This window comes from Schistosoma mansoni, chromosome 1 (genome assembly GCF_000237925.1).
Source record: "Schistosoma mansoni strain Puerto Rico chromosome 1, complete genome".
In the NCBI taxonomy this organism is placed as follows: domain Eukaryota; kingdom Metazoa; phylum Platyhelminthes; class Trematoda; order Strigeidida; family Schistosomatidae; genus Schistosoma; species Schistosoma mansoni.
The window spans coordinates 37,978,431-38,006,389 of record NC_031495.1 but is presented as its reverse complement, the minus strand read 5'-3'; the positions used below and the strand labels follow the sequence as shown (position 1 = coordinate 38,006,389).

Genomic DNA, 27,959 nt, shown 5'->3' with positions numbered 1-27,959 from the left:
AAAATCAAAATTTTTATGATCAAACTATGAAGAGAGAATATAAGGTAATAAGAAAAAATTGAAAGGGAAATAGAGGAACATAACTTTAATCAGATGAAAGTAGATGCAAAAGAAGTAGGATATTTCAAAAGAAAATGATAGACAATATACATAATAATCAAGATATGGGAGTTAAAATGGAATGTCAAGGAAAAGAAGCTTACCATAGATAAATTTATAGTTTTTTTCGTTTTTCTTACCCATAGCATAGCCCTGAGTTGAAACTGGTTGAAAGCTTCACAAAATGCATTTAAAGCTGAAGTCACTGTATAAGCACAGATGGGCCTACTTCATTTTTACGAGAATTCCTAATACTTAATGTAGGATATTTTGAGGAATGTAAAATTTGATATTTGACATCACGGGTTGGTCTTACTTGAACCAGGATAGATGTTTTGTCTCGAGACAAAACTCCTCAGAAGTCAATATCCCACCTCGGGTTGAAAGCTAGACACTTCAGGACGCGTGAGGATTGCATAACCCTTTAGTCATCGAACCGCATATCCAAAAGTTTACATATCTGACTTTAACCAATCAGCAATATTGTGCAAACATCATCCATTGTAATTGGTGATATTTCTTAAATGGACAAATCGCATACTGAATCAACGATTTTAAGGGCAAGCACTATCCGGGAGATGTAAATGTCTTAAGTTCTATCCCTGATGAAATCCTAGGTATGTACTGTTAATGAATCTCACATTAGGACAAAATAGTGCCTCAATACTTCCTGGTTTTCACAGATTGTTTAAGACTAATCCATTGTGTAAACATTGAAATTTTTAATATAGTCTGATCAATTTATAAGATCTTTCCGTTAATCTGAACTTACAATTTTATAATAACTTACATCTCAACCTCGTTAAACTACAATCAATCAGCTGACTTATTCTAATATCAAACCATTTGAATAAATATTCTAATCTTAAATCATCTTGTTAACTTGCAAAATACCATAAAACTTAATTGATAGATATTTTATCAGAAGGGGTTTTGTGGAGATTTCAATATTTGCATAGTTGAAATCATGAGTCAATTAAAGCTAGACCACCATGGAAAACCCGGCTCAGTGGTCTATCGGTTAAGTAATCTGGCGCGAGACTGGTAGGTCCTAGGTTCGAATCTCGCGAGTTGGGATCATGGATGCGCACTACCACTGAAGAGTCCCACAATAGAAAGAAATGGCCGTCCAATGCTCCCAGGTTTTCCATGATGGTCTAACTTTAATTGACTCATAATTTCAACTATGATAGATATTTATCTATTTAAATGAAAGAAACTTCATTTAAGTAGTTTGAAGAATGGATTAAGAGTTTTTATATAGTAGTATATTTTCTTTCTTTCATTTTTATATCTGCTCATTCATGTGTTGACATCTCTGATTGGTGCATTCACATTTTTTTTGTATTTTGATGAATGCCTAAATAAATAATAATCTGATTGGTCAATTCACGTTAGCATATACACACTTAAGGATATATACACATTATATTATAAATGTATTATATTGATTTAAATGTATGTTTGTTTGTGTGTATGTTTATTTAGAAAAAAAAAGCCTTAACAACTGAAAGGGGGTACAACGTAGTATAATTTATAGTAGAAAGTTAATCATTTTCCTGGATAGTACTCATCAATAAAATAAATATTCTAGCAATATTAGTTTTCTGATGTTTCGTGACTTAATATAAGTCACTTCTTCAGAGTAGATAAACACATGAATTAAATTAACATAAGTTGTTTATTTATTGTGAAGAAGTGGCTTATATTAAGTGACGAAACGTCAGAAATACAATTTTTGCTACTTATTGGGATATAAGAAAAATAAATATTTATTATTAACTTTCTACCTGTTATATATCTCGATGAGAATTATGAATGGTAACTTTTGAGAACTATTTATGGACCAATACGATACATATATTTTTATGATATAACTATTATGTGACTAAACTATGCATACTCATGTTCTTCTTATTAAAAGCTTTATTTTGATCTATAAACTATTATTAAACGATTTACCATTCTTGAGTTATGCCTACTATATTAATTACAATCTCTTACATTCACTGCCTCGTAGATGACCTAGCCCTCCTATCTTATACACACGAACAAATGCACACGAAGACAGAAAATGTAGCAAAAGCCTCTGCATCAATAGGCCCCAACATACACAAAGGAAAAAGCAAGATTCTCAAATACAACACGGAGAACGCCACCCCAATCACACTTGACGCCGAAACCCTGGAAGAGGTGGAAACATTCACGTACCTGGGAAACATCATTGATTAACAAGGAAGATCGGATGCAGATGTAAATGAGAGGATTGGCAAAGCAAAGACAGCATTTCTACAATTGAAGAACATATGGAACTCAAAACAACTCTCAACTAATTTCAAAGTCAGAATCTTCAATACGAACGTCAAGACAGTTAGTTCTAATGTACGGAGCTGAAACATGGAGAACTACTATATCCATCGTCAAGAAGTTACAAGTATTTATAAACAGTTGTTTACTCAAAATAATCAACATTCACTGGCGGGATAGCATCAGTAACAGCGTTTTATGGGAGAGGGCAAACCAGCTTCCAGCTGAAGAGGAAATTAGGAAAAGATGATGGAAGTGAATAGAACATACATTACGGAAATCACCAAAATACATCACGAAGCAAGCGCTAACTTGGAATACTGAAGGACAGAGGAAAAGAGGAAGGCCAAAGAACACATTACGCCGGGAAATAGAAGCACATGTGAAAAGGATGAATGTTAACTGGAAAGAACTGGAAAGGATTGCTTGGGACAGGGTTGGATGGAGAATGCTGTTGTGCGGCCTATGCTCCTCGACGAGTGGTAACAGGCGTAAGTAAGTAAGTAATATTCACTGCCACTTTTGGCTAGATCTTCTACAGATGTGAATTTTCTATTTTGTGGTGCGATGTGACCTGTTTGGTTTGTGTATAAACTTAGTTTGATTGGAATATATGATTTATATTGTGGAGGCTGAGATTGGTGTTCTAGACTCAACAGGCGGGGCTAGGCAGGAATAAGGACCGATAAAAACTCTAGACTGCTCGTACGGACTTTATGCGTCATTATTCTGGCCGATAGATCACTGTTCTCTAATTGGTGGTATCATTCCGTTATATATTAATAGGGCATAAAACCACAAGTTATAACACTACCCAATGCTTAATTTATTTGAAACTATCAAGTCGAATCTTGTTATGGATACTTATAATATTATTTTCCAGCTATGCATTTCACTTATTCTCATTTAAAAATTTTAGAAAAACCATGTTTCATATACCTTAACGTTATCCCAGATTATCTGGGTGTATTTTAATTGGTTGTACTCGCCAGTTAGAGGTGTACACAGATCATGTGATGTTATTCTCTTTAAAATGTCAACGTTAAAAAAGTACCCTGATTTATAGGATCCTGATCATGGTAGATCAAGAAGAGAACAGCTTAAAATTTAGCAAACACTAATATCCAGTAGAAATATCATTATTTCTACATAGTAGACTGTTGGATAGTACCCTAACTTTCAAATTTTGTCGTTTATTTTCATTATCAATGAAATATCCCTCAACAAACACTGGCTTTCGTTATAACCTTATGAGGAAATGAATATTCTGCTTAGCTATGATTATAGAAATTGAAAGATAATTTAAGTAATTGTAAAAATTGAATTAAGAAAGCTTTCATTACATTTCTCTTACGACATTGATTTTCTTTAATCTTGGATCATTCATTGCCCATGAATGAATGTCAATTGTTCGAAATATATTCCGCTAATATATATCGATAGCATTCGATCAGCACTAAGAAGGACTTGACACGCATGACATTGATCACCACCCAGTGGTCAATCAATTGTGATTACAACTCAGTCCTACAGGAGGTCGGTCGCGGCCCGAATAGCTCAGTGGTAACGTCTCTGACTGTGAAGCTGAGGGACAAGGGATCGGATCCGTCAGGGAGCACCAGTTCCCTCAAGATTACAGTTATACCTTGCTGACGAGTGCCAAGTAGCACGAAACCCGGGTCCATGGTTTCCTGTTAACCACCTCCAACCGCCATCTTATCTCAATATATCACGTAGTTCTGATAATCTTCATCTTCTTATTAAACTAATTTCTAAATATCATATCAATTTTTGACCATTATTAACAGTCCCCAAAAGAACTCCATCCGAAAAAAAACAACAATATAAATTGGCTTCTCATAAAATCATCAACGAGACTATAATTTATGGATGACCTTTGGGTGATGACAAGGTGACCTTGAGAATGTCCACTTACTCACTAGGACTACATAAGGGTTATAGAACAGTGTAATGAATTAGAATTACGATTTACAATTTATGGTTAGGGTGAGGAATTAGATTTATGGTTTTCATCATTAATTAACATCAGCCATAATATCAACAGTGTAGCTAGCCTAATGGATGGATACATTTCTCTCTGAAACCCAAGACCTGTTGTCTTATACCTGATTGGTTTATCCATAAATTATAGTCTCACCAAATCATCTTTTAAATAACTTGAGAATAAGTTATTAAACACGTTATACTATAAAATACCCTGTAAAATACATGATAAGTACCAGGATTACGAATGAAACATTGGCAATTTTTTAATTCAGCTGGATGTTATATGAATCTCACTAGAGAGAAAAAACAGGATGATTGATTTGAGTTTAAAATCGAACAATATGAAGACCAGACAAATATCAAGTGTGGGATGCAAAACCATCGGGAATCCGAAACCAATAAAAAAGTACGTTATCTTAATTGGAAGTTTCAGTACCAAGGTCGTTACTTATTATGATAACAGGGTGTTGTGAAGACTGCTGAATTTCATAGTTTACATCACCATTAGATCATAGTTAAACAATCAATAAAAGCCAACAAGGACTAGACAACTGTTTAACTCCAGTGTCAAACTCCACTTAACCTTTAAACTACTGAGTTAGTATACAATGATTTAAGTGACTAACTCTAACTAGTTCGTGATATCACTCAATAATCATCAAATGTCATTGGTGACTAACTGCCAAACTCCCGAAATTGTCAGATCATTCGTCACATGAACCAATAGATGCGCTCTCGGTGGTCTAATTGTTAACCTCTCGCAATGAGAATTAAAGATCATAGATTCAATCCGTGATGGGTTCTTGGATGAGCACTGCCACTAAATAGTCCTAAACTGTGACGAAAGAGAAGTCCGGTGCTTTCTAGTTTTTTATGATTGTTTTACTAAAAACAGACAATGATATAAAATATGATATACGTATCGTCAAAATGAATCAACTTAAACCTTCCTTGAATCGACTGAGATGATATGAACCCAATTTATACATGTATATCTGCTAATCACCGCCAGGTTCGTCCACAGCCATGGATAAAATCAGATGAACTGACAAGAATGGAAATGTGCAAATGCGTGAGATTTTGAACGACTGTTAGGAGTAGTATGATGAATCATAAGCCTCCTTAATGGAATCCATATGATACGACACTGAGTATGATTTAATAACTGTTCTATTTCAATCTACAACAAACATCGTGTTCGGTTCAGAATTCACTTAAAGTCCATAAGAAACAAAAGATTATTCAAATTAACTTTGGTTTCATTTTCAAACTATACTACCACTTGAATGATCATTCATCTGAGTTGTGAAAAAAAAATCTACTAGACAAGTAGATTTACAGTCTGGGAAGATAAAGCCCAAAATTCTCTTTTTAGTTCCATACTTTTCTTAATGACATTCTTTTTAACTTCTTTAACGGTTATCCTACCGATTTCTTGTTCGTCAATCAAATGTACTAATTTAGGATAATAGTGTAGTGTGTGCTACTGATGTCGACAGATATAAGTAGTATGTATTATCAATCGAAAGTGGAATACCTGGAGTCAGGACGTTGAGAAAATCGAAAAGAAGATAACAAGAACAGTGAGTGATTCATAAAGAAACGAAGGAACAACAAAGTTTGAGACAATTGATGGGCATATTGCAAATGAAATATTACTGTGTGGTTCTCAGATTTTACCAGGATATTCTGTAATGTTGCATTGAAATCCATTTGGTTTTTGCCACCTGTGTTCTCTCTCACTACAATATTTCAGAACGACTGACAATGACTGAAATGGATTCGTTCTTTAGCTTCCTCGAGACCTTGAGTTCCACTATTCTTTCATGCATATCTATCCACTCTGTCTTTCCGAACTATATTCTTAATCTTTAATCTTCCCCATCAACATTGTTGGTAATTACTTACTTACTTGCGCCTGTTACACCTCATTAAGGAGCACAGGCTGTACAGCAACATTCTCCATCCAACTCTTTCCAAGGTAATCCTTTCCAGTTATTTTCAGTTACTATTCATCCTCTTCATGTCTGCTTCCACTTCTCAAAGCAATGTGTTCCATCGTCTTCCGCTTTTACTTTCACATTCATGATTCCACGTTAGGACCAGCCTCATGATGCATTTAGATGATTTTCTCAATGTATGCCCTATCAACCTCCAGAGTCTCTTCCTGATTTCCTCTTCAGATGAGATCTGGTTTATCATCACCCGCAGTAGGCTGTTGCTAACGGTATCCGGTCAACGGACATGAAGTATCTTGCTTAGACAATTGTTTATGAACATTTATACTTTTTTGATGGTGGTTGTAATAGTTCTCGAAGTTTCAGTTCCGTACAGTAGAACTGTCTTGAAGTTCGTATTGACAATTCTGGCTTTGATGTTGACTGACAGTTGTTCTGAGTTTCATATATTCTTCAGTTGTAGGAATGCCATCTTTGCTTTGCCAATTCTTTCCTTTACATTTGCATCGGATCCCCCTTGTTCATCGATGATACTGCCGGGATATGTAAAACTTTTCACCTCTTACAGAGCTTCTCCGTCAAGTGTGGTTGGGCTGGTGTTCGTCTTATTGTATTTGAGGATCTTGCTTTTCCTCCTGTGAACCTTTACACCTACTGCTGCAGAAACTGCTACTTCATTGGTTGTCTTCACTACATTTGTTGCTGTGTATAGTACGGAACAGCTAGATCATTTGAGAAGTCCAAATCTTCAGTATCTTGACGAGGTATTCCTCTTTCCAGTTTGTTGGTACTTTTTTCCTCCTCGTGCTTGATCTTAAAAACAGTTAGGGGAGGCCAAACAAAAACTGAACATTAGTCCCTGGAGTCATTGACTTTTGAACTGAGTCATGTAAATAGATGGAAACTATCTGTTTGGAATCTGCGTGATTATAGTAACTTCCTATGTTTGAGGACTTTCAGCGATATGGCTCTGAATGCATCACAGTAATGCAAATGTTTACACTACTTTTCTTATTGATTTGGCAATTTATACCGATGGACATATATTCTAGGCTTTACTTTACTTATGACTGATTGACTAACTGACTATACATGAACTTTGATTAGTTTATAAGACAGTGTAGACTATCAACGTTGATGATCTATGTCGAATGATTGGAGGCCTACTCGAGTAAGACGGGAACAGTGTAACGAACAAGCTGACTTCGAAGTCACACCTCGCGACCAGCACTTTACGTGAATTGCCCCATCGACGTATCAGGGGACCATGGATACTCTGAAGACTGTACAACACAAAGGACGTTATTACAGGAATATATTAGTTAAAGTAGATGCAAGCGAAAGTAAAACCACTGCCGCATGGGCCAGTCCATGGCATATGATTAACTGATGCGCGTTGACTGTGCTCGACCTTGACGGGGATCGATGATATTTAGTGAATAACTGCCGGATGCTTTGGCCAGGGTTCAATGACATTTCACTGGCCCTACAACATCTTTAATCTTCTTGTTGAATAATGGTTGTTAATATTTTGCAATTTGAAAATCTAGATTCCTAGAGTATCTAACAGAATATGATATTCCTTTATTCTATGAATTTGACTGAGACCAGAAGGAAATAAAGAATTTCCTACGTGTTTGATTGAAAGAATCCATTCATCACCAGCATGGCAATTAGTAGTTATTTCAGTGACCGATTGAAACACAAATTCATTTGCTGATTTTTCTGCTAATCAAATCATTAAGGTTAATGAAATGTACGTTTTTTTTATTTCTATTTAGGGATTATTTCAACAAGATAATAAGTATAATTAATAGGATGATTCCAGATAACTTTCTTTGTATGTCACTAACGGAAACAGCTAAGAATACACAACATTTAAAACTGAGAAAGAATCAATGAACATAATAGCAAATTCTCTCTTTTATTCAATAAAGAATGAATATCAATGTGGGGTTTTAGAGATGGTTAAGTTTTTGATTGAGATCATTAATTGGTGGATGTTAGACCACCATTGAAAACCTAGAAGCACTGGATGACCGTTCTGACCTAGTATGGGACTCCTAAGAAGTGAGCATCCACGATCCTGTACATAGGATTCTCGAGGATTTTAATTGAGATCATGAACTGATCAATGTTAGACTACCATTGAAAATGAAACGGCCATTCAATGCTTCCAAGTTTTCAATGGTGGTCTAACATTCATCGATTCATGATCTCAATCAAAAAAAAGAACGATGAATACCTTTCTCACTGAATTGAAGTATTATACAACTCAGCTGTTCAGGCACTTCATACATCTATCCCAAATAATTTCTTTATTTATTTAAACACATGAATATTGGTACAAAGTGGCACCGGATATATATGCGCCACACAAAAATTGTCATTTCATTCAATTGTGTGAGGGCTATGATACTGCTGAGGTGCCCAAACTGAAGCAGGTGCTTTTCTAAGGGGGCCATACACAGAGCCTTCGACCTAAAGGTCTGATCCACGAGGCAGTGGAGCATCTTAAGGAGATGCAGTCCCATAGTAGCCGGTGACCAACGATTGATTCATATGCCATTTGTTTCCTCAGGATACTGGAGCCCATGTGCACTATTGGTTTAGAATCAGGGTTTTCCAACTCTCTTAGGTGGACTTTTCACGTCCATCAACCCGCCTAAAGCGCCAAACATTAGCATTTCGTCCTCTCCATTTCGTAAACAACACCCCTGTAGTGGGAGAAGGCAGTGAGTAGGACTTTCCTGGCAGAGTCTATATACGCGTGGCCATGTGAGAGCATTTCAAGAGGGAGGGTAGCCCCTCCCCACTCTTGGTCTTACCAGGGCATTCAGGGGCTAACATTATCACTACGATTATTTATAATAAAATAAAGCTATACAATAAAATTCCTGTGTACAGCTTTCTGGTTAAATAATAATAATAAGCAAATAAACAACATAGACATATAAACCATAGACATATATATATTCATCTCAATAGATACTAGGGATAATAATCTATTCCATAATAGTGAACCCATGACCATATTATTGATTTTTTGTTTGTTGTTTTCTTCTTCTTATTTCTAGGTACTCATTCTACTTGACATAAGAAAACTTTATTCCTTAAAAAGTTATTTATTTATTTATTTATCTCCATAAATTATTGATCTTAAGGCAAGAGTTTCAAAAAAAAGAAAGAAAATGCAAAGAAGGAAAATGTAAAACAAAAAACAAAAAACCAAAAAAAAGAGAAGAAAGAAAGAAAGAAAACTGAAGAGATTAACAAACAAAGTGATATATTCTATACTTATTGAAACCAATCAACAACGTCTTATTATACATCATAGTAGAGATGGGGGAAAATGAGTATATCCATGCCTATATGTATATATACAATGTTTAAGGTAGAGATAAACGTTCAATAAATATAATTGATTCAATGGATGATTAGTAAATGCTAAAGTATAAGAAGAAAAGAAACACCACAAGCAAACACGATGTAATCAGTTTATCTTTATGGTTGTCATAAAGAAAGAAGAATTAACCATTAAAGGATATATATCATCAGCTTTAAAATACACCCATAAGGATCGATTTTTTTTCTTTTTTATAAAAAATAATTAGTTGTAAGTAGAAGGGGTTTTGTGGAGATTTCAGTATTTTTCAAAGTTGAAATCATGAGTCAACTGAAGCTAGACCATCATGGAAAACCTAGAAGCATTGAACGGCCGTTTCATCCTATTATGGGACTCCTCAGCAGTGTGCATCCACGATTCCGCCTCACGAGATTCGAACCCAGGACCTACCAGTTTCGAGCCAGAGCTCTTAACCGCTAGACCACTGAGCCAGCTAGGGACTGGTTGGTCCTGGGTTCGAATCTCGCGAGTGCAGCATCGTGGATGCGCACTGCTGAGGAGTCCCATAATAGTTGTAAGTAGTTGACAAAGGAATTCTTCGTAGACTATTTGACTATGAGAAAACAGAGAATGGGCTAGAGGTTAAGTGTTCACACAAAACCGAAGGTCTTGTGTTTGAGTCCCTGTGCGGGTTTGTGGATGCTCAGTGATGAGGGGTCACACACTAGAATAAAACAACAATCCAGTGCTCCCAGGTTTTTTAATGGTGATCTAGTTCAAACCAGTTTGTTTCATGAATTTAATGAAAAATAGAGAGTAGTTTATAACGCTGACGTAAAATGAATACACTGGTGATTTCCTTTATGCTTTTGTGTAAACGTAAGTGGAAATGTGTCACATTTTCCATTGTAGCTAGAAGTAGATATCAAGACGTACTTTCGTCCTACTTAGAACTCATCAGGTGAATAAATTTCCACCCCGGTGCTGATATTTACAATTCAGATAATTGTAGATGATTCATTCTGAAGGATCATGGTATCATGAATTCAATAAATGATGATAAAATTCAAAAGTGTACAAATAGGTCAACCACATCACCACTTAACTTTCCTCTCTACAGACAAAAATCAATAGTCCTTTATCTCTGTCATATGTCAAGATTTCCATAGTTATCATTAGAAATAATTGGTTTTTCAGATGTCTATTATCGACTTAGCCACCACTAAGATTTTATTTTCTGTGCATATTATATTCGTATCTCAATATTTAATGGTTAAATTACAATCAGAAGTCGATGGTATTATACATCGAAAGTGGATACATAATTTAGGCATTATAGTGGTTATTATTATATATGACCTGGCTTTGCTATTATTATTATATTTCTAGAAGACTATATGATCATCCAAATTGTTCTGCTAGTAAGGGAACTACTGAATTATACAGTCAGTCAGTCACAACGTAGAACTACGTACGCATATACATCAGCTCGAGTTGCCACTACCACATTAACACAGAGATGCAGTTATCGATTCAAATCCCATAGTGGTAGAGGTAGTAAGAGTATAAGCAGTAATCCGAAAGATTAGGGTTTGAAGATGCTACTCAAGGAGTATAATCAGGTGAAATAGACTTGGAAAGAGAAAAAAATAGGGACACGAAGAATTCAGAAGATTAAGATTTGGGAGAACACAAAGAGTGGATGCACCTTCGCCATTGCAAACGATTTTGAGCCGTGTCATTCAACGTCCCTGACTATCGGTTGATATCATCTCGCGGATACCAACCAGGTAGTCTACACAATCTTATACCTCAAGATTCATAGTATACTATAAAAATTAACAATTCCCAAAACCAATATGGATTATTTACATTTTGTATAGTACCTCAATGTTAGTCAAATTCTGTTAAATCACCTTGATGAATGGTGATATCTGATTATTTCAAAGCGATATGGTTAGAAGGAAATACACATATGAGCGGACTACTATGAATGAATGTATTCATATGACCCAGATCACAGTCTATATTATCCCTATGTCAGTGCAAATATGTACGTAAACGTTATCCATATACATTTTTATTCAACTATTGGCAATAAAGCTTCTTCAACACTCTTAAACTTTTTATTGTGTATAGCTGATTTGGCAAGAATTAGAAAGAGGATATTGTAACTGAATCAGACTAAAGAGCACAACAACAATAATCTAATAATAGAGTATATCAATTAAATTAGGTATAGGAACCATGTGAGTCACCATTGTCAGTAACTATCTGGAAATATGCATTAACAACAATGTTGAGGCAACTCAACTGAAACTAATTGAATGGATAGTAAAGAGACGTTGAGTTCAATTCAATTAATTACCAACGTCCAATTTAATTAAATCACCAATAAAATCACAAGAATACATTGCATGACTTATTTTTGTTCTTAATCAATAAACAGGCATAAGATTTGTGTCTTGCTTGATTCATGAGAGGGATGATGATGTTTTTTCATGATAATCTATCAAAATACAATAAGATTTAGAGAGGGAGAGTGTGCTCCTCCGGAAATTTGGTTCAGCACAGTAATAAAAAGTTATTTCCAATCTATTTTGTTAAGTTATCTATAAGATTTTAATTTGGATATCACTGTACAAAAATTGACTGAAATTTTTACTGTTTATTCTTCCTAAACTGATTTGCGCAAAAGATCCACAAGATGAATGATACACAGGACCAATCAATCAAGTCACGAAATAAGAAGTCCATGTTGTGCCAATCGAAAATCTCCTAATGTTAAGTACATGATTATTTTGATATAAAATTATGTCACCAGTTTTTGTATATTTCGTATGTCTAGCAGCGGAATCTACGACTTGCATTTCGTCTTATTTGAAACTCTTCAACACCGAGACTCGAGCCAAAAATCTTTCGCCTTAAAAGCCAACGCGTTGTCCATTAAGTTACTGAGTTCAGATAGCTCCTAGTTTGTTTGACACATTTAAAAGTATTGTTAAGCGTTGGGGCTTTTGAAACCGGTTAAAGTTGTTTCAAGGTTAATGGTGCAGGCCTAGTGTGTAGCTGTTGTCGGAGAAATAGTAGTCGCGGAATGACCAAAGTTAGAATTTTGATTAGTGAACATGACACATGATATTAAGCAGAGTATTCAAGCGATAATAGTCTTTGGTTCGTGTTTTTGATATTCAGGACGGTAATATACAAAAGCTATTATTCTGTTTTCTGTTCAGTACTCTTGCATAGTCTTCCATTCGTGATTTAAATGCTTATTATATTATAAATACATGTTTCCCAGCTATCATTTTCAACCAGTAATATAAGTGACTATCTAGCCAAACATTCTCAAACATTCGGGGATAAATCGGTGTATTTTTCTTTGTTTAACAATCTGTAGTACGAGATGTGATGTAATAGATATAGAGTACTATGATAATAAACTAGGTTAATAGATCACATACACAATTCTAACTAAACAGTAAGAGTTAGATTATAGAGACAAAATAATTTATTCACTCAATTATAGTTTAATCCAAGTAGAAATCCCACTTAAAGTACCAATGAAATCAGATAGTAGAAGTCAACAGAAAAAAGGAGTTGAGGTGATCCAGAAAATTCCTAGCAATAGACAAGAAACGCTTAGAAAATATGAAGAAGCATTTTATCCTATCAACGTTGACTAGGAGTTTTGCTAGAAACATCACGAAAGTGAAAAGTCATATGTAGAGTTTCTAATTGGCTGATTACTACACTGTTACTATGTTTAGTAGCATTTCAGAAGTTTCAGGAAAACCCAAAGATTTCTAAAAACCGATAAAAACCTTATATTTTCTGTACATAAATGAACCTTTGGAGTAAAGTGCTTCTCGTATATTTTGCGCCTTTTCTGTCGTGTTCAAGTCGCTGTGTAGATTTAGTTTAGGGGTTACGAGAATAGCTTAGGATCTGAGTATAGCGTTCAATTAGCAAGACTTATGAAAAGGAATTATAAAAAATATGTATATATTATCTCATATTCTTTAACACAGCTGAACGTGTCTCTTCACTTTATTCACTAGCTATTCATATCTTACTTTCAATGACATATAATAAGTTATTAATAAAAATTAATATTCCAAATACTTGAATCCATTCAGTCAATCACTCACAACGCAGAACTTCGTACGTACGTACATCAGTTCGAGTTAACATACCACATTAGCACAGAGATTCAGTTGTCGATTCAAATCCCATAGTGGTAGAAGTAGTAAGAGTATAAGCACTAATCGAAAAGATTAGGGTTTGAAAAGGTTATTCAAGGAGTATAATCCAGTGGAATAAATTTGGAAAGAGAAAAAAGATAGGGACATGAAGGATTCAGAAAATTATAATTTGGGAGAACACAAAGAGTGGATGCACCTTCGCCATTGCAAACGATTTTGAGCCATGTCCTTCATGGGCTCTAACCATCGGTTGCTATCATCTCGCAGATCCCAACTAGGTGGTCTACACCTACCAACATGGCTCAGTCCACTTGTCAGTGACTTCATGGATTTGTGTTACGTTTTGGTCTGGCTGCCCCTAGCTTTCTTTCAACCTACTCCTACACCATGAAACATTGCTTGTCGGGGCAGTCGGTGGTTGGGCATACGTAACATGTGTCCCAGCTATCTCAACTGATGAAGTTTCACTACTTCAATCGATTTGCCATACTTACCTAGTACCCGTTTCCTAACAACTGCATTACTTACCCGGTGGTCCTAGGATATACGAGCAATGCTTCCAAGACACCTATGATCGAATACTAGTAGCCTACGAATATCCTCTACTCTTACCGGACATGTTTCACTATCATAGAGTGGGACGGAACAAACTGCTGCATAGTAAACCCGTCCTTTGGTTGCTAGACGGATATCTCGCCTACTCCATAAATGACGCAAGTCGGTGAAAGCTAGACGAGCCTTCTGTATCCGCGCTGAGATTTCGTCAAACACCAGACCACAAGGACTGATGAGACCACCAAGATAAGTGAAGCGGTCGACATGTTCAATTACTTCACTCCCTATCACTAGTTCAGGTGTCGATGCAACCCAATCCTGAAATAACATTTTGCACTTCGAGGGAGAGAATCGCATTCCCAACATGCCTGAATAGTTGCTTACAGTGGTCAGAAGACTCTGCATTTCGTCAGCGTCTTCACCGAATAAAACTATGTCGTCGGCGTATTCTAAGTCAACAAGTGAGTCTCCCAGTAAAATTTCAACTCCTTGAGATTTAGATGATGAAAGTGTTATCTCTAAAAGCATGTCAACGACAAAGTTAAACAAGAATGGAGAGAGACTTGAATCCATTAGTAAATATGAATTAAAATTATTATAAAGTGTAAATTTCCTCTGATTCCACTTCTAACCATTATCCATCTTTTTCTACTGATAAGATAATAAATATATAAATAGTTATAGGTAATAACACCATGTTAAAACTTGATAGTTTCAAATAAATTATGCAATGAGTAGAAATTTAATAACAAATATACAATAGTAGAGATCATGAGTCAATTGAAGCTAGACCACTATGGAAAACCTGGAGGCACTGGACGACGGTTTCGTACGTTCTGAGTTCGAATCTCACGAGGTGGGATCGTGGATACGCACTGCCACTGAGGAGCCCCACAATAGGACAAAACGGCCGTCCAGTGCTTCCAGGTTTTCCATGGTGGTCTAGCTTCAATTGATTCCTGATCTCTACTATATAAAATTACTAAAATCTCCACAAAACCCCCTTCTGATAACAAATATACAAGATTTTTGTTGTTGTTGTTATATCCCTCATTGAGTAGCAAAAATTGCATAACTTATCATATAAGTCACTTCTTTAGAGTAAATACAAGTTTTCTACTCATTAAGATACAATAAAAAAAATTTATATATTTATCATGTAAATATTTACTTAAACTTGACAACAATACAGAATGATTAGATCCTAGAATGAATCCAACTTTAGTATCCAATGCTCATAAGACAATTTAGTGAATTAGAAAGGTTGAGAAGAGTAAAGGTGTTCTTTTTGAAAAAAAGAAAAGAAAATTAATTTAAATTATTTATATTGTCAGTCAGTTAGTCAGTCAATCAGCTACAACGTAGGACCAGGCATAAATATGCATCGGTCCAAGTTGTCATACCTCGTTAGCACAACAAGATGAACACGCTCTTAGGTCATTAAGACCACTTCTAATCTAATTTTCTTTTCAGGTACTTATGTTGTAGTAAATGAAAACACCAGTTGAGACAAGCAAATGTATTTGAATACAAAATTATAGAACCATATAGTAAATATAAGCAAAGATGGATAGTAGCTAGCAGTGGAATCGTTCTATTTCAGACTCTTCAGCTGGATGTACCTGCATATCAGAGTTGATGTTTACTCTGATACTCGAACTTCACACCACTGCACAAGCAAGTGGCTATCAGGACTCAGTAGCTGAGTGGATAACGCGATGGCGTTCGAAGCGAAAGGTACTGAGTTCGAGTCTCAAAGTGAACATCAACTCTGAGATGCAGAAAGAAATAATTCCCACTAAGTAGCCGACTACTGAAAATTTGATTTTCTATTATATATATATATATATATACTACAAAATATATAATTTCTATCGTGTAATTTATTGTAAATTCTTCGAATTCTATTGAAATTCATAACTAAACCACAAATAATATTATAGTTTGTGCTACTGATGTCTACAGATATAAGTAGTATGTATCATTGATCGAAAATGAAATGTCTGGAGTCAGAAGGTTAAAAAGATCGAAGAAAAGAGAACAAGAACAGAGAATGATTAGTGTGGAAACGAAAGAACAAGTCTGAGGTGATTGTTTAACATTTTACAAATGAAGTATTTTTCGGGTCGAAAGGTAATTCCTTTTCTGGTTCTTGATTTTGCAAAGTTTTCCCTAGTTTTGTCATCGTCTTCTCAGATCTATTCATGGAAATTTTTCACATCATAATCCATGAATATTGACTGAAGCTGTGAAGGCAGGTTTTCAACGGAATATCGTCTTTGAACAAAATTCCTTTTCAAGTCACAGGGTTTTTTTTTTAATTATCAATTTTATTCGAAGTATGTCTTTCAAGTGTTGTGTTTAAGGCATTCAATGAGTTCCTGAAGTTAAATGCGCGTCTCACAGAAGCGAGAACGAGCTTAGGATTTGCTATAAATTGTATACGATCTAACAGATATCTTAAAATATATATTAGAAGTCCTAGCGTCGTAACAGAATCTATTCTAATGCAAAAACACTTGAAAGATATGCATCGAATCAAATTGATACTTTAAAAATGAAAATCTGTGACTTGAAAAAGGAATTTTCTTCAGAGACAATATTCCGTTGAAAACCTGCCTTCACAGCTTCAGTCAATATTCATGGATTATGATGTGAAAAATTTCCATGAATAGATCTGAGAAGACGATGACAAAACTAGGGAAAACTTTGCAAAATCAAGAACCAGAAAAGGAATTACCTTTCGACCCGAAAAATACTTCATTTGTAAAATGTTAAACAATCACCTCAGACTTGTTCTTTCGTTTCCACACTAATCATTCTCTGTTCTTGTTCTCTTTTCTTCGATCTTTTTAACCTTCTGACTCCAGACATTTCATTTTCGATCAATGATACATACTACTTATATCTGTAGACATCAGTAGCACAAACTATAATATTATTTGTGGTTCAGATAAATTTTCAATAGTTAGCAACTTAATGGGGATTATTTCTTTAAGAGGCAAAGAACTCTTTCAAATTATTAATAGAAGTTATATCAGACTATTCAAAATTGAATCAATTGGTGAAAAAGTTATTTATTCGCGCACGAGACTAATAGGTCCTGGGTTCGAATCTCGCGATATGGGATCGTGAATCTGCACTGCTGAGGAGTCCCATAACAGAACGAAACGGCCGTCCAGTGCTTCCAGGTTCCATAGTGGTCTAGCTACAATTGACTCATGTTTTCAACTAAATAATAAATTATTACAAATCCCCCTTCTATTCTGTAAAGAATTAACTTGTATTGATTCTTGTTCGAACCATTAAAAAAAATCAGTTTTCCATTCATTTAGAGAAAAGAGAGTCTAGTTAATATTCTATATTTTTGAAATTAGAAAGTCAAATTATGGTAAGGTTATTAAAAATAAAGTTTATTATACATTTTATTCATTTTAATGTTAAACAAATTAACTAAAATTCCATTTGAAGAAGGTAAGATTAATTCAACAAACTAGTAAGCAGTTGTCCCTTGTGCACTGCGATCACGTTCTCAGGTCACTAAGACCACCTCTAACCCAATTCGTTTTTCAGGTACCTTCAGAAGAACCCTTTCGCGATGTGGGCAACCGGCAAGTGATAACCGCCTTCATACCTCTAACAGCACTTAAGATTATTGACTAAGCCTTAGTAATATCTCATATGATTAGATCGCTTTCAAATACATTACCACTGAAGTTTAGAAATGTTATATTTTGCAAAATGTAATTATTTGTTAGATATCTTGATTTGTTACTTAAATTAAAATGAAGTGTCTAAACTTGATGTCATCTAAAATCAAGAGTTCACTGACACAAAATGGAAATCAGTTATCATCACTTATTCATGACCAAATACTCAAAGACAAACTAATAGTGTGGTGTGCACTACTTGTAGGGACAAAAATGAGCAGTATGTATCAGGAATTGAAAGTAGAATTCTTACAAACAGGTTCAAGTTCTATTCAACCTAATTCAATTTGGGGTAGATTGGTAAACATTGTTTATGAAGGTCCATCTGACGACCTAGCGTTATCAGACAATGAGAAAGTGTGCTGTCATGGGAATAAATAAAATTTCCATGTTATTCTTTGAAAACAATCTTACAAATTAAAGAAACAGGAAGTCGACCATCTAGTGATTTGATAACAAACCTAATTTATAAAACACTGGAGATATGATTACTTTATTTATCAGTACTACTTGTTCAGTGTTCGAGCTGATTGGACTTAAAATGACATTTTAAAAACAGATTGTTTTAAAGATTGGTAAAGCCAGATGGATGATCATTAGAGGAAAAAAATGGTTGACAGTCGCTACGCAGTCGTCTTGATAAATAATCATCATCTAAATAAAATGAATTTTTAGGTATTACAATTGAACACATTAAATGTAACAATCAAATTCTTTTTAAAATTTGTGTCAGGTTCTAGTTAAATATCATCATACAGAAGTTAGCAGTATTCTTAAAAACACACTGAGTATTCGTTTAATGTGTAACACGACACTAGCTTAGTTAGTGTTCATAAAATGAAGTCATTTAAGATGTGCAACCAGTCATGTTTGACAAACATGTGAAACATTGGAATAACCGCGTTCATTAAGGAAGCATACCTTTCAAAATGAAATCAAGACATGTAAAATGCAATTTTACTGACACCTATGCATAAGGTTTTCCTAAGACGTTTTGAACGGATGTGTGTTGGCCGACTAAAAGAGGTTCCTTGTAGTTTTCTTCAACTCTCTTATGTATCCATACATATTAAAGTTGACTGCTGTATCCAAAACTTTGAGTATCTTTAAAATATTTTACGGACTAATTAGGATATTCGATTTCTTTGTTGACTTTAATAGGAATTGAATCGTGCCACAGGAAACTGCAAGTTTGAAAGCAAAAATGTAATTCTTACTCTAGTGCTTAATTTTAACTTATCTATAACACTTTATTGTAGAAGGATAACTTCTAAAAACATATAAGTTATCTTATGTAACATGAAAGAGACAGTTCTTATCTCGGAATAATTTGCTATAATAAGTCTGACTTACGGGATTCGGGCAATGGTTGCATACAAGTGTTTGGAGGTTTAGTTGCATCCAATGTATTACTCCAAGGATCAGGTGGTTCCGGATATCGGAAACGTAGGTCACCTGTGGGGGGTTTCGCAAAAGGTATTCCCAGAAACTGAAAGACATTTTTCCCATGTATGTATTTTTGTTTCCCACTGACGGCTCCGTAATTTGTACGTATTACAATTTGGTCTGCCCATGAAATTACTGGTAAGAGCTGCAAGCATGAACAAAATATCTCGAAATTTAAAGGAGATACTAAAAACATAATATAGTCCCAGCAACACCCATTTAATCCCAGGAAAAGCAAACCCCCTAAAACAACAAATAAATTATCATAATTTATAGTTTTGGAGACCAAGGAAAAATTCAGAGCTAACCAATCAGAATCATGTCACTTAGAGAACATGATTTAGTGAAATTAATAATATAAATTCTTTAAACAATAGACAGGATTCCATCACAGAAGAACTTATATTCCGATTGTACTTAGTTTATGATTTAATTGAAAATTATATTTGTTTGTATGTTCCAAAAAATAGGCGCCTAATATAACTATTGGTGCAACATGGTAAACGTGTTTGTCCTTAAAGTAGAGTTTTTAGCGACCCACTATTCTCAATGGACACGAGAGACCTATTACTAGGATAATATACAACTGTGATGGAGACCTTATATTTACTGCTGCCAAAAACCAAAGTGTTTGTGTCTGGTATAGTGTAAACGGAGAAAGATTGGGGACCTACGATCAACATGATGGTGCTGTATGGTGGCTTGACGTAGATTGGACAACTACCATGTTATTAACTGCCTCTGCTGACTGGTCATGCAAAATATGGGATGTGGAGACAGGTAACAGGTGTTTGCGAAGTGACATTTCAGGTATATAGGAAAATCCACAAACACCTACAACACAGCCAACCCAGTCCGCACATGTGGCATCTCGTATTGTGGGAATTTGATATTTATAACTACTGATGATACTGGGAAGAAAAACTGTGAAGTCATTGCTTTGGATAAGCGGGACTCGAGTCACGTAAGTATAACTTTCAATTAAGATCCCTTCACTATGAACAAGTCTTTCAAAGTTTTATGTTGGGAATAAATAGGTTATAAGTTTTAAAATAAAGTTTTATCATCGAGCTTCACGATCATCTAGTGCTTTTGTCATTACAATTTTTTGATAATCATAGACGGTAGTTGAAAAGCATCTCAAAATTTAGATAACTTTCTCAGCGTGTGGTTGTAAACTATGACATTGGTAATGCGGAATTAAACTTGTCTGTCAGCCTTTATTGGTCACGTTTTTAGGTCAGCATAACCAGCAGTGCGAATGCGCGACCCTTCATTTTCTACTGCTTTTTATTTTCTCTAACTTCAGTATCGGGCTCTAATAAGCCATATTTTCATCCTTAAAAAGTCAGAAGTTCGTCTTTAAACCCTAGCATTGCCTTGGTTCGTATACGAATATCACAAAATACTATAAATCGCTAGTTACTGAGTCATACTCTCTATTTGTGTAGATTAGTAATGCTATCCGTCTATCCAACATTACATAAATGAAGCAGACTCCAAATTTGTGTTGTCGTTTTGTGAACATATCTGTCTTTACCTTCTGTAATCAGGTGCTTGGGGAGGAGTTATCTGTATATTTTCTAATTGATAATCAAATGTCATCGTTTCCCTTAGACAAACAGAGATATGATTCAAAGTCTCAAGAGCCTGCATTTATTATGAGTATGTGACACATGTCAAGTAGCTTGCCAAACATACGGTAACTGATCTTTAGGCAGTCGAGCTGAAACCCTCATCTATGACAAAAGTAGCAGTGAATTCCGTTGAAACGCCAAGCAGGTTAGAATAAGGCGGTAAGTTTTAGTGGCTTATTCCAAGTTATTTGATGGTATAAAATACCTACACATTTGAAGTAAGTAGTTTAATGAGTGGCACTTTAAAAAAAAGTTGAAAACCAGACTCGTATATAAACACGATCCACTAGTTCAACTGTCGACCCGGGATCGTAGGATGAAAAGACCAGTTATTATCGGAAAAGCTGTATGAGCTTCACGATATATTCTCAAATTGCGCACCATCATCTATATAAAAGTGATATTTGACTAAGCTGTTCAACTTTTTGGAATTCCGTTACCTTATTGAATCCAGTCCAAACTTTTTTAGTTGAGTTAGAGCTTTAAACAAAATTATATGTGGTAACTGTCCCATTGAAGAAAGCTAAGAGCTCCTAAACTAATTTATTATATTCTATAAAGTCAGTAAATGTTGGTTTTAGGTATCTAACTAAGCATCGATTACCTGACTAAAGCTCTCATTAAAACGCTAATCAAGTTTTAAAGACCTCATAACAAGAGTTAAGGTTAGTTACATTGACGTAGATGTGTTCTTTAGTTATTTTCCCCTAGGTTTTGAGTTTTAGTAGTACTTCTTCCTACTTATTTCCTTTCACTCAAACCATATTCTCTAAGCTGGATCTAGAAGTTTCCTTATACCTTGTATATCCAATTGTTACTACTAATAAATACTGCTACTGTGTCTTGTGGTATGGCAACTTGAACCGTTGCACATATATGTCAGATTTTACGTTGCATATGAATGGCTAACTGACTTCAGTTACTGGCTAGCAGTGGACGAAGTGAGACAATGTAAAATGGTCGCTTTATCCAATGCTATATGCTAGTTCTTAGCCATTTCAGCTAACTTATTCAACCACTGATTGTGGTTGTCGCGCAATTATAAGAGTATGTCTGTCATTAAATTGATAGGATACTCAAGTTCGAAAATAGTAACTACTATATGTATGAACTACTTCCAAGTAGTGTACCAGATAAAGTGTTGACTCAAAACAACCTCAGAAAGCTTTAACAACAGGTAGATTTTATTTCATATTCCCGTAAAACAGTTTTCTCCTACACCTACATCGTATACAAATTCAAATGTTTGTCAAACAAATTGAATGGGCTAAACAACAAATATTAAAAATTTTAATAACCTGTTATCTGTTAGTGTACATGTCATTAGATTCTAATGTTACAATTTATTGGTTGCCAAATAATCTCAGCAAAGTTCCCTACTTCAAAATGACTGGAATGGTTACCATCATATTCTTTTACTGCGATTGATTATTTTCGTTTTTTTGTCAATAGATGTCACAAAAATCCTGTATATTCAAAATAACATCTCCGGATGATTCTAAAGTGACTGGAGCAATATGGGGCCCAGTCAACCGAAATATTATTTGCGGACATGAGTCTGGAGCTGTAACAATGATAGATGTTAGTTCTGGGAAATGTTCAAAGCGTATCACCCCTCATAAAGGACCTGTTACAGATATGCAAATGCACCTAACTCTGCCAATGTTCATAACTGGATCGAAAGATCATAATGCCAAAGTAAGTAAATTTTCTAACATAAATACCTACTTTTTTCCCATTAAACATGAGAAAATGTTTTTCTTAGCATCGATAGTATTTAGTCCCAGTGAATCCCCTATCTTAATTGTTACCTCGACATAGTAGTCAGGCTTGCATATCGTGATGATTTAAGCAACCTATATTAGCTGGGACATTCATTCTTTTGAATCCTACCATGCCAGGAAGGTTAGTTGTAGAGCGGTTAAATTAAAAGTAGCCAACACATGGTCCGAGAGTGAAGTCGTACTGCCAACTGGGCTAAGAAAGTGATAGCAGTAAAGTGTTTCACTCAGACAACCAACATCTGCAGCGGTGATACCTCCCCACAAAGAAGGGAAAGAGCTAGTTAAGGTCTACCCTAACAACTTCACACCTCGCTCCACAAATGGGTCATTTCTGAGAAGTAAAAGCCTAATGCATGACAAACTACTAGACTAAAAGACCGTAAGTAACCGGCCTCAATTAGTTGTCTCTTAAGTACTGGTCATTAAAACCACCTTCAATCTATTTTCTTTTCCAGGCACCTCAGAAGGAAGTATCCTTCCACAGTATGGGTGAACATCCTCAAACGTCTAACAGCACTCGAAATCACCTTGTTTACAGTCATGCTCCATCTTTATTACTTGATACTTCTCTCATTTATGCTACCGACCCTCATATTTTGTTCTTTACTTCCTTTATACTTACCATAAATGTTAACGATTTTAGCTCAATAAATGCTATTTCAGGCTTCTTAAAGCCGCAATTCAAACTACGTGTCAGAGCTTTTAATTTCCAAACAGTATGTTAAATCTGGCAATAGGTGTTTCTAAGACCCTTGAATTTCATTCCATCGATATGTTCATACAGGATTCTAGCGTGGTTATTTCCTTGACGTCATCTAGCCAGAATAAACAACCAATGTGATATATCTTTCGTGTATCTAATTTCGTGGTGACAACTTCTCCTGGTCTTGTTTGTATAGATGTGACATTTATTTTTTTAAAAAGATAGGCGCTTATTAACCAGATTTCGTTCGACCGTCGTTTATGTGCTTTCTGCCTAAATAGTACAGTAAGACATTAAAGGTATAGGGACCTATGCTTCGGCCTTATCATTGTTTCTGCTTTTGCTCCCACTAATGGAAGCTCAGGTGAGGTACAGTTGAGTTTTACATAAGAACAGCGACCTATACAAGCACACATTTCCCTTTGAATATCTATAGTTATATTCATTTTGTGTTTTTATTCAGCTTTTCAGTGCTTATGATTTAGATTGCATCCGAACGTATACTACCGAACGTCCAATAAACTCTGCTGCTATTTCACCCAATAGAGATCACGTAAGTGAGCTACTTTAGTATTCAGAAACTACTATATATATAATTTAAGTCTTGTCTTGAAACTTTTTCACACTAGTACCTCAGTTTCATCAATCATCAACTGTTAATTTCACTCAAAAACTGCACTAGGGTAGTGTCTGGTTTATAGGTCATAATCGACAATTCACTTGACCACTGAAGTAGTAAAATTTCTATAAGTTCTGATAAACCGACATATGCTCACCTAACGGAAACATCCTTTATTTCTTCGAGCCATATCTATTTTTCCATCGCTGGTAGCATTATCATACAGCTATCGAATCTAAGTCATCAAAACTAGTGTTTCAAAATGAACATCCCCATTCGAATAACGGTCTCTTTTATGTTCAAACGCATATTGTCGAAATGCAGAAGTACTAACCTGTTGTTATCATATTGTAAGCATGATCCTCAACTCTGAAACGTTAAACTTAATAGATATAGAACAACTGAATAGTTTGTGCTCAGACTAATACTATGACGACTCGAGTTGTCGAGATTGTCATTATACTGCTTTGTCTTTCACTGTACATTGATTCATCTTCTCTAACAAAGCAACACTATCACAAACAATCTTCTCGACTATTTCTGACGACACACCAAGCTAAATACTACAGACTTTCAATCGTGTAGATGTTCTTTACTCTACGACTGTTTTAAGTACATATTATGCCTAATAGAATAGCATTCTGTTCAAATAAAAAGAAAACACTATTGCTAGCTAAATTGTAATTATCAGTTGTCTGTGCAGGTAGCAACCGACCCAAGTTTTTTTCATAAGAACTTCGTCAATAACTTATTCCTGACCACAATTTAAAAATCACTGATACTCAAATGCTGACGTTATTGATCAAACTAAAGTCGATGTGATCATCTTTTGAATCTGCTAATCCAAATGCTAAAATTCGAATGGTCAAACTGCATTCATTTAACTTACCTAAGGGGTTGATAAAAAAAGACAAATGATTAAACTGTTCCACTTTTACTAATTATAAGAAGAAACATTACTCATAAGTTTACTGAATCACTTTATTTATCTTGAGATTATCTGATGAAATCTCAGCATAAATGTTTAGAAAGCATGGTTGGCTTCCTCCAACTTAGGTCAGTTGTCAAATAAAGGACAAGTTTACTGACCAGCAGTTCGCTCCGTTGTCGAATGGTATCTTAGACGTCTAATCTTTTCTGTTGACACTAATCCTGTTACTACCTCTAGTATCCTGAGGTTTACCCTGACAGTTTCACCTCGCTGTGTTAGTGAGGTACGTGAACTTGAACTGATGTACACATGTACCAGATTCTACGTTGTGTTTAACTGACTGACTGAATTATACCGAACCATGTTATTCAGATTAATTAACGATTAATACCTATCATTCAACAACCATATTACAAAATCCATACTCAATATATCTGCTTAATTGTTAAATGAGTGATAATAAGTTTGCATCTGAGACACAATTTTATGGATTTAATTCATACTTACAAATTCCCCAATTTTACCATTTCATTTTCATAATCAAGTTTAACTATTTAATTACCATTCATAAGATTGTCAATGACTCTGGGACTGGTTGTAAAAAGCAGAGAGGTGGTTAGTGTATGACATGGTGTCGTGGTATGAAAGAAAGCTGCAAAGGGCTAGCTTCTATTGGTCTTTCACGACTCCCTGGCTGGAGTCCGAGAGATGGTGCTACACAGTGGCTAGAGACGTTATCAGATATGGCTCAGAATAGAAGGCAGTGGCGATCCTGCTGTAACCTTATTTTACTTTCTTCATAAAGAGTGGTTATAACCTCCTTAACTGAGAGTTCTTCTGGTTGTACATTTCAGTTTCCTTCACCATTACCTTTTTTTATATGCATTTTACCCCCTTTCTCTTCCCATTTTCATTGTTTTGTGTTGCGCATATATATCTGGTGCCCCCTTGCACCAATATTTATGTGTTTAAATAAATAAATAAAACAATGAACTGATAAAAAGCTGTATATACCAGGAAAGTAAGTTGGATTTTGGAATATATGTTGCACCAGTGTACAGTAAATCTTAGGGATGTACATCAATATTTAAAGCCTAATAGATATCACTCAACTCTTTTTATCTATTATGTTAAAATCCTGTATAAAGTATCCTATCATTTTATTTTTCTCATTAAAATTAGGTCTTATTAGGAGGTGGTCAAGAAGCTCATGAAGTAACAACAACAGCTGTTGGTCAAGGAAAATTCGATGTCAGATTCTATCATTTAATTTATGAAGAAGAATTTGGTCGTGTCAAAGGACATTTCGGTCCTGTTAACAGTGTAGCATTCTCACCAGATGGCAGTGGGTACGTTTATGATATGTATATCTATAAATATCTTCTAAAGAGTAACTTGTTTTATTGTTAAAATGGACTTTTCGAACGTATCATCACCATCCTATGAGTGAATCATGTAGAAACATCAGTTTTGAAGGCCTACAGAATCTAATGCAACATAGTAATAGACCGGATTAATATAACATTTGTCGCAATAGTAGTGACATAGAACCCAGATTCTTGAACACATCGACACCTCTCCCGATTGTCTTTATTCAAACCCATTAGCCTAACCACAACTTGATGTACTGATACATAGTATAGCTTTTGTCTTTCAGATGCTTCTCATATTCTGTGTTAGTTATCGTGATGTTTATTCGTTTCATTTATCTTTTTTGTTTAACTTTGACAGATTCGCAACTGGTGGAGAAGAAGGCTATGTTCGTCTGCATACATTCGATAGTGAATACAATGATTTAGATCAACGTCTTTTCTGATATAAGAAATTTTCATGTTGTTACCTTGGTGACTTGTACTAAACACTCAATAAAAAATAAATGAAATTAAGTTTTCATCAACATTTTCTTTTTTGTAAGATCTTAAGGTTTTTTAAACTACAATTAGTTCGTTCCACTTCGACTTAACTGGAAAAATCTAAAACTATTTTACGCATTATCCTCGAAGCAAAAACGATCACGAAGAAGTAATAAAGACGTTATGTTACTGTGAATAAAAACGGTCGTACTGAATTGGACATTGATGCGTATTGTTTGTAAGATCCATACCGCTTATCTCATCATGAAAAAATCAGATCACCTGATAATATTCAACACGATGCTCGTGAATTCCTCCTGTCAACATCATTATAAGCCTACAGTTACTAACCCTAACAAAATTCTCACTATTGTATTACACAAACCTTCAAAAACCCTGTGAAAACGAAAGTGATTTAATTAGTTCTATAAGGCTAGGTAACTTTTGACTCTGACTTCTCAACAGTAGCTTTCAGAATGAAAATCAGGATATCTTGGTTCATTCTCACTGTTTGGATGAAGTCCACGTGTACTTGACAATCTAGTAATTTTACACATTATTAAACATAGCTTGGTTCAGTTAATCGTTTTGTAGTTATATATTGATAATCAGTTAAATATACATTTTAGATGACTCAAATGTTTTCCTTGGTTGCGAATGAGGTTCTCCTAAGTGCTATTAGGTATGCGGGAATCTGTTACTTTCTGGTTTCCCATACCGTGGAAGGATGTCTTTTATTGAAATACCTAAAACAGGAACGGTTTTGAGTGAGCGTGACCACAGTCACCAAGATGTTACC

General features: G+C 35.1%; 3 protein-coding genes across 3 annotated transcripts in view; 2 read left to right on the top strand and 1 right to left on the bottom strand.

Annotated features, from left to right (window-relative positions):
* The window catches only part of Smp_125350 (BC026374 protein (S09 family)), a gene marked incomplete at both ends in the record, with an annotated part of 51,291 nt that extends 31,462 nt beyond the window's left edge, over positions 1-19,829 (bottom strand). Inside the window, one exon of the mRNA XM_018794317.1 lies at positions 19,541-19,829. Within this exon, the coding sequence (XP_018648742.1) occupies positions 19,541-19,829 (289 nt within the window). The remainder of the gene's footprint in view (positions 1-19,540) is intronic.
* Positions 19,830-20,129: 300 nt separating this feature from the next.
* Smp_006000 (putative eukaryotictranslation initiation factor 3 subunit) lies at positions 20,130-27,146 on the top strand (the record flags this gene model as incomplete). Its single annotated transcript, XM_018794315.1, has 6 exons — positions 20,130-20,132; positions 20,167-20,413; positions 20,452-20,597; positions 24,221-24,310; positions 26,490-26,656; positions 27,039-27,146. The coding sequence occupies 6 exons, from the start codon at positions 20,130-20,132 to the stop codon at positions 27,121-27,123; spliced, it is 738 nt and encodes a 245-aa protein (XP_018648740.1). The 3' UTR covers positions 27,124-27,146.
* Smp_101200 (putative eukaryotictranslation initiation factor 3 subunit) lies at positions 22,723-23,091 on the top strand (the record flags this gene model as incomplete). The annotated part of the gene is made up of 1 exon (XM_018794316.1): positions 22,723-23,091. One exon carries the CDS (start codon positions 22,723-22,725, stop codon positions 23,089-23,091), a length of 369 nt encoding a protein of 122 aa, XP_018648741.1.
* Positions 27,147-27,959: the final 813 nt, after the last annotated feature.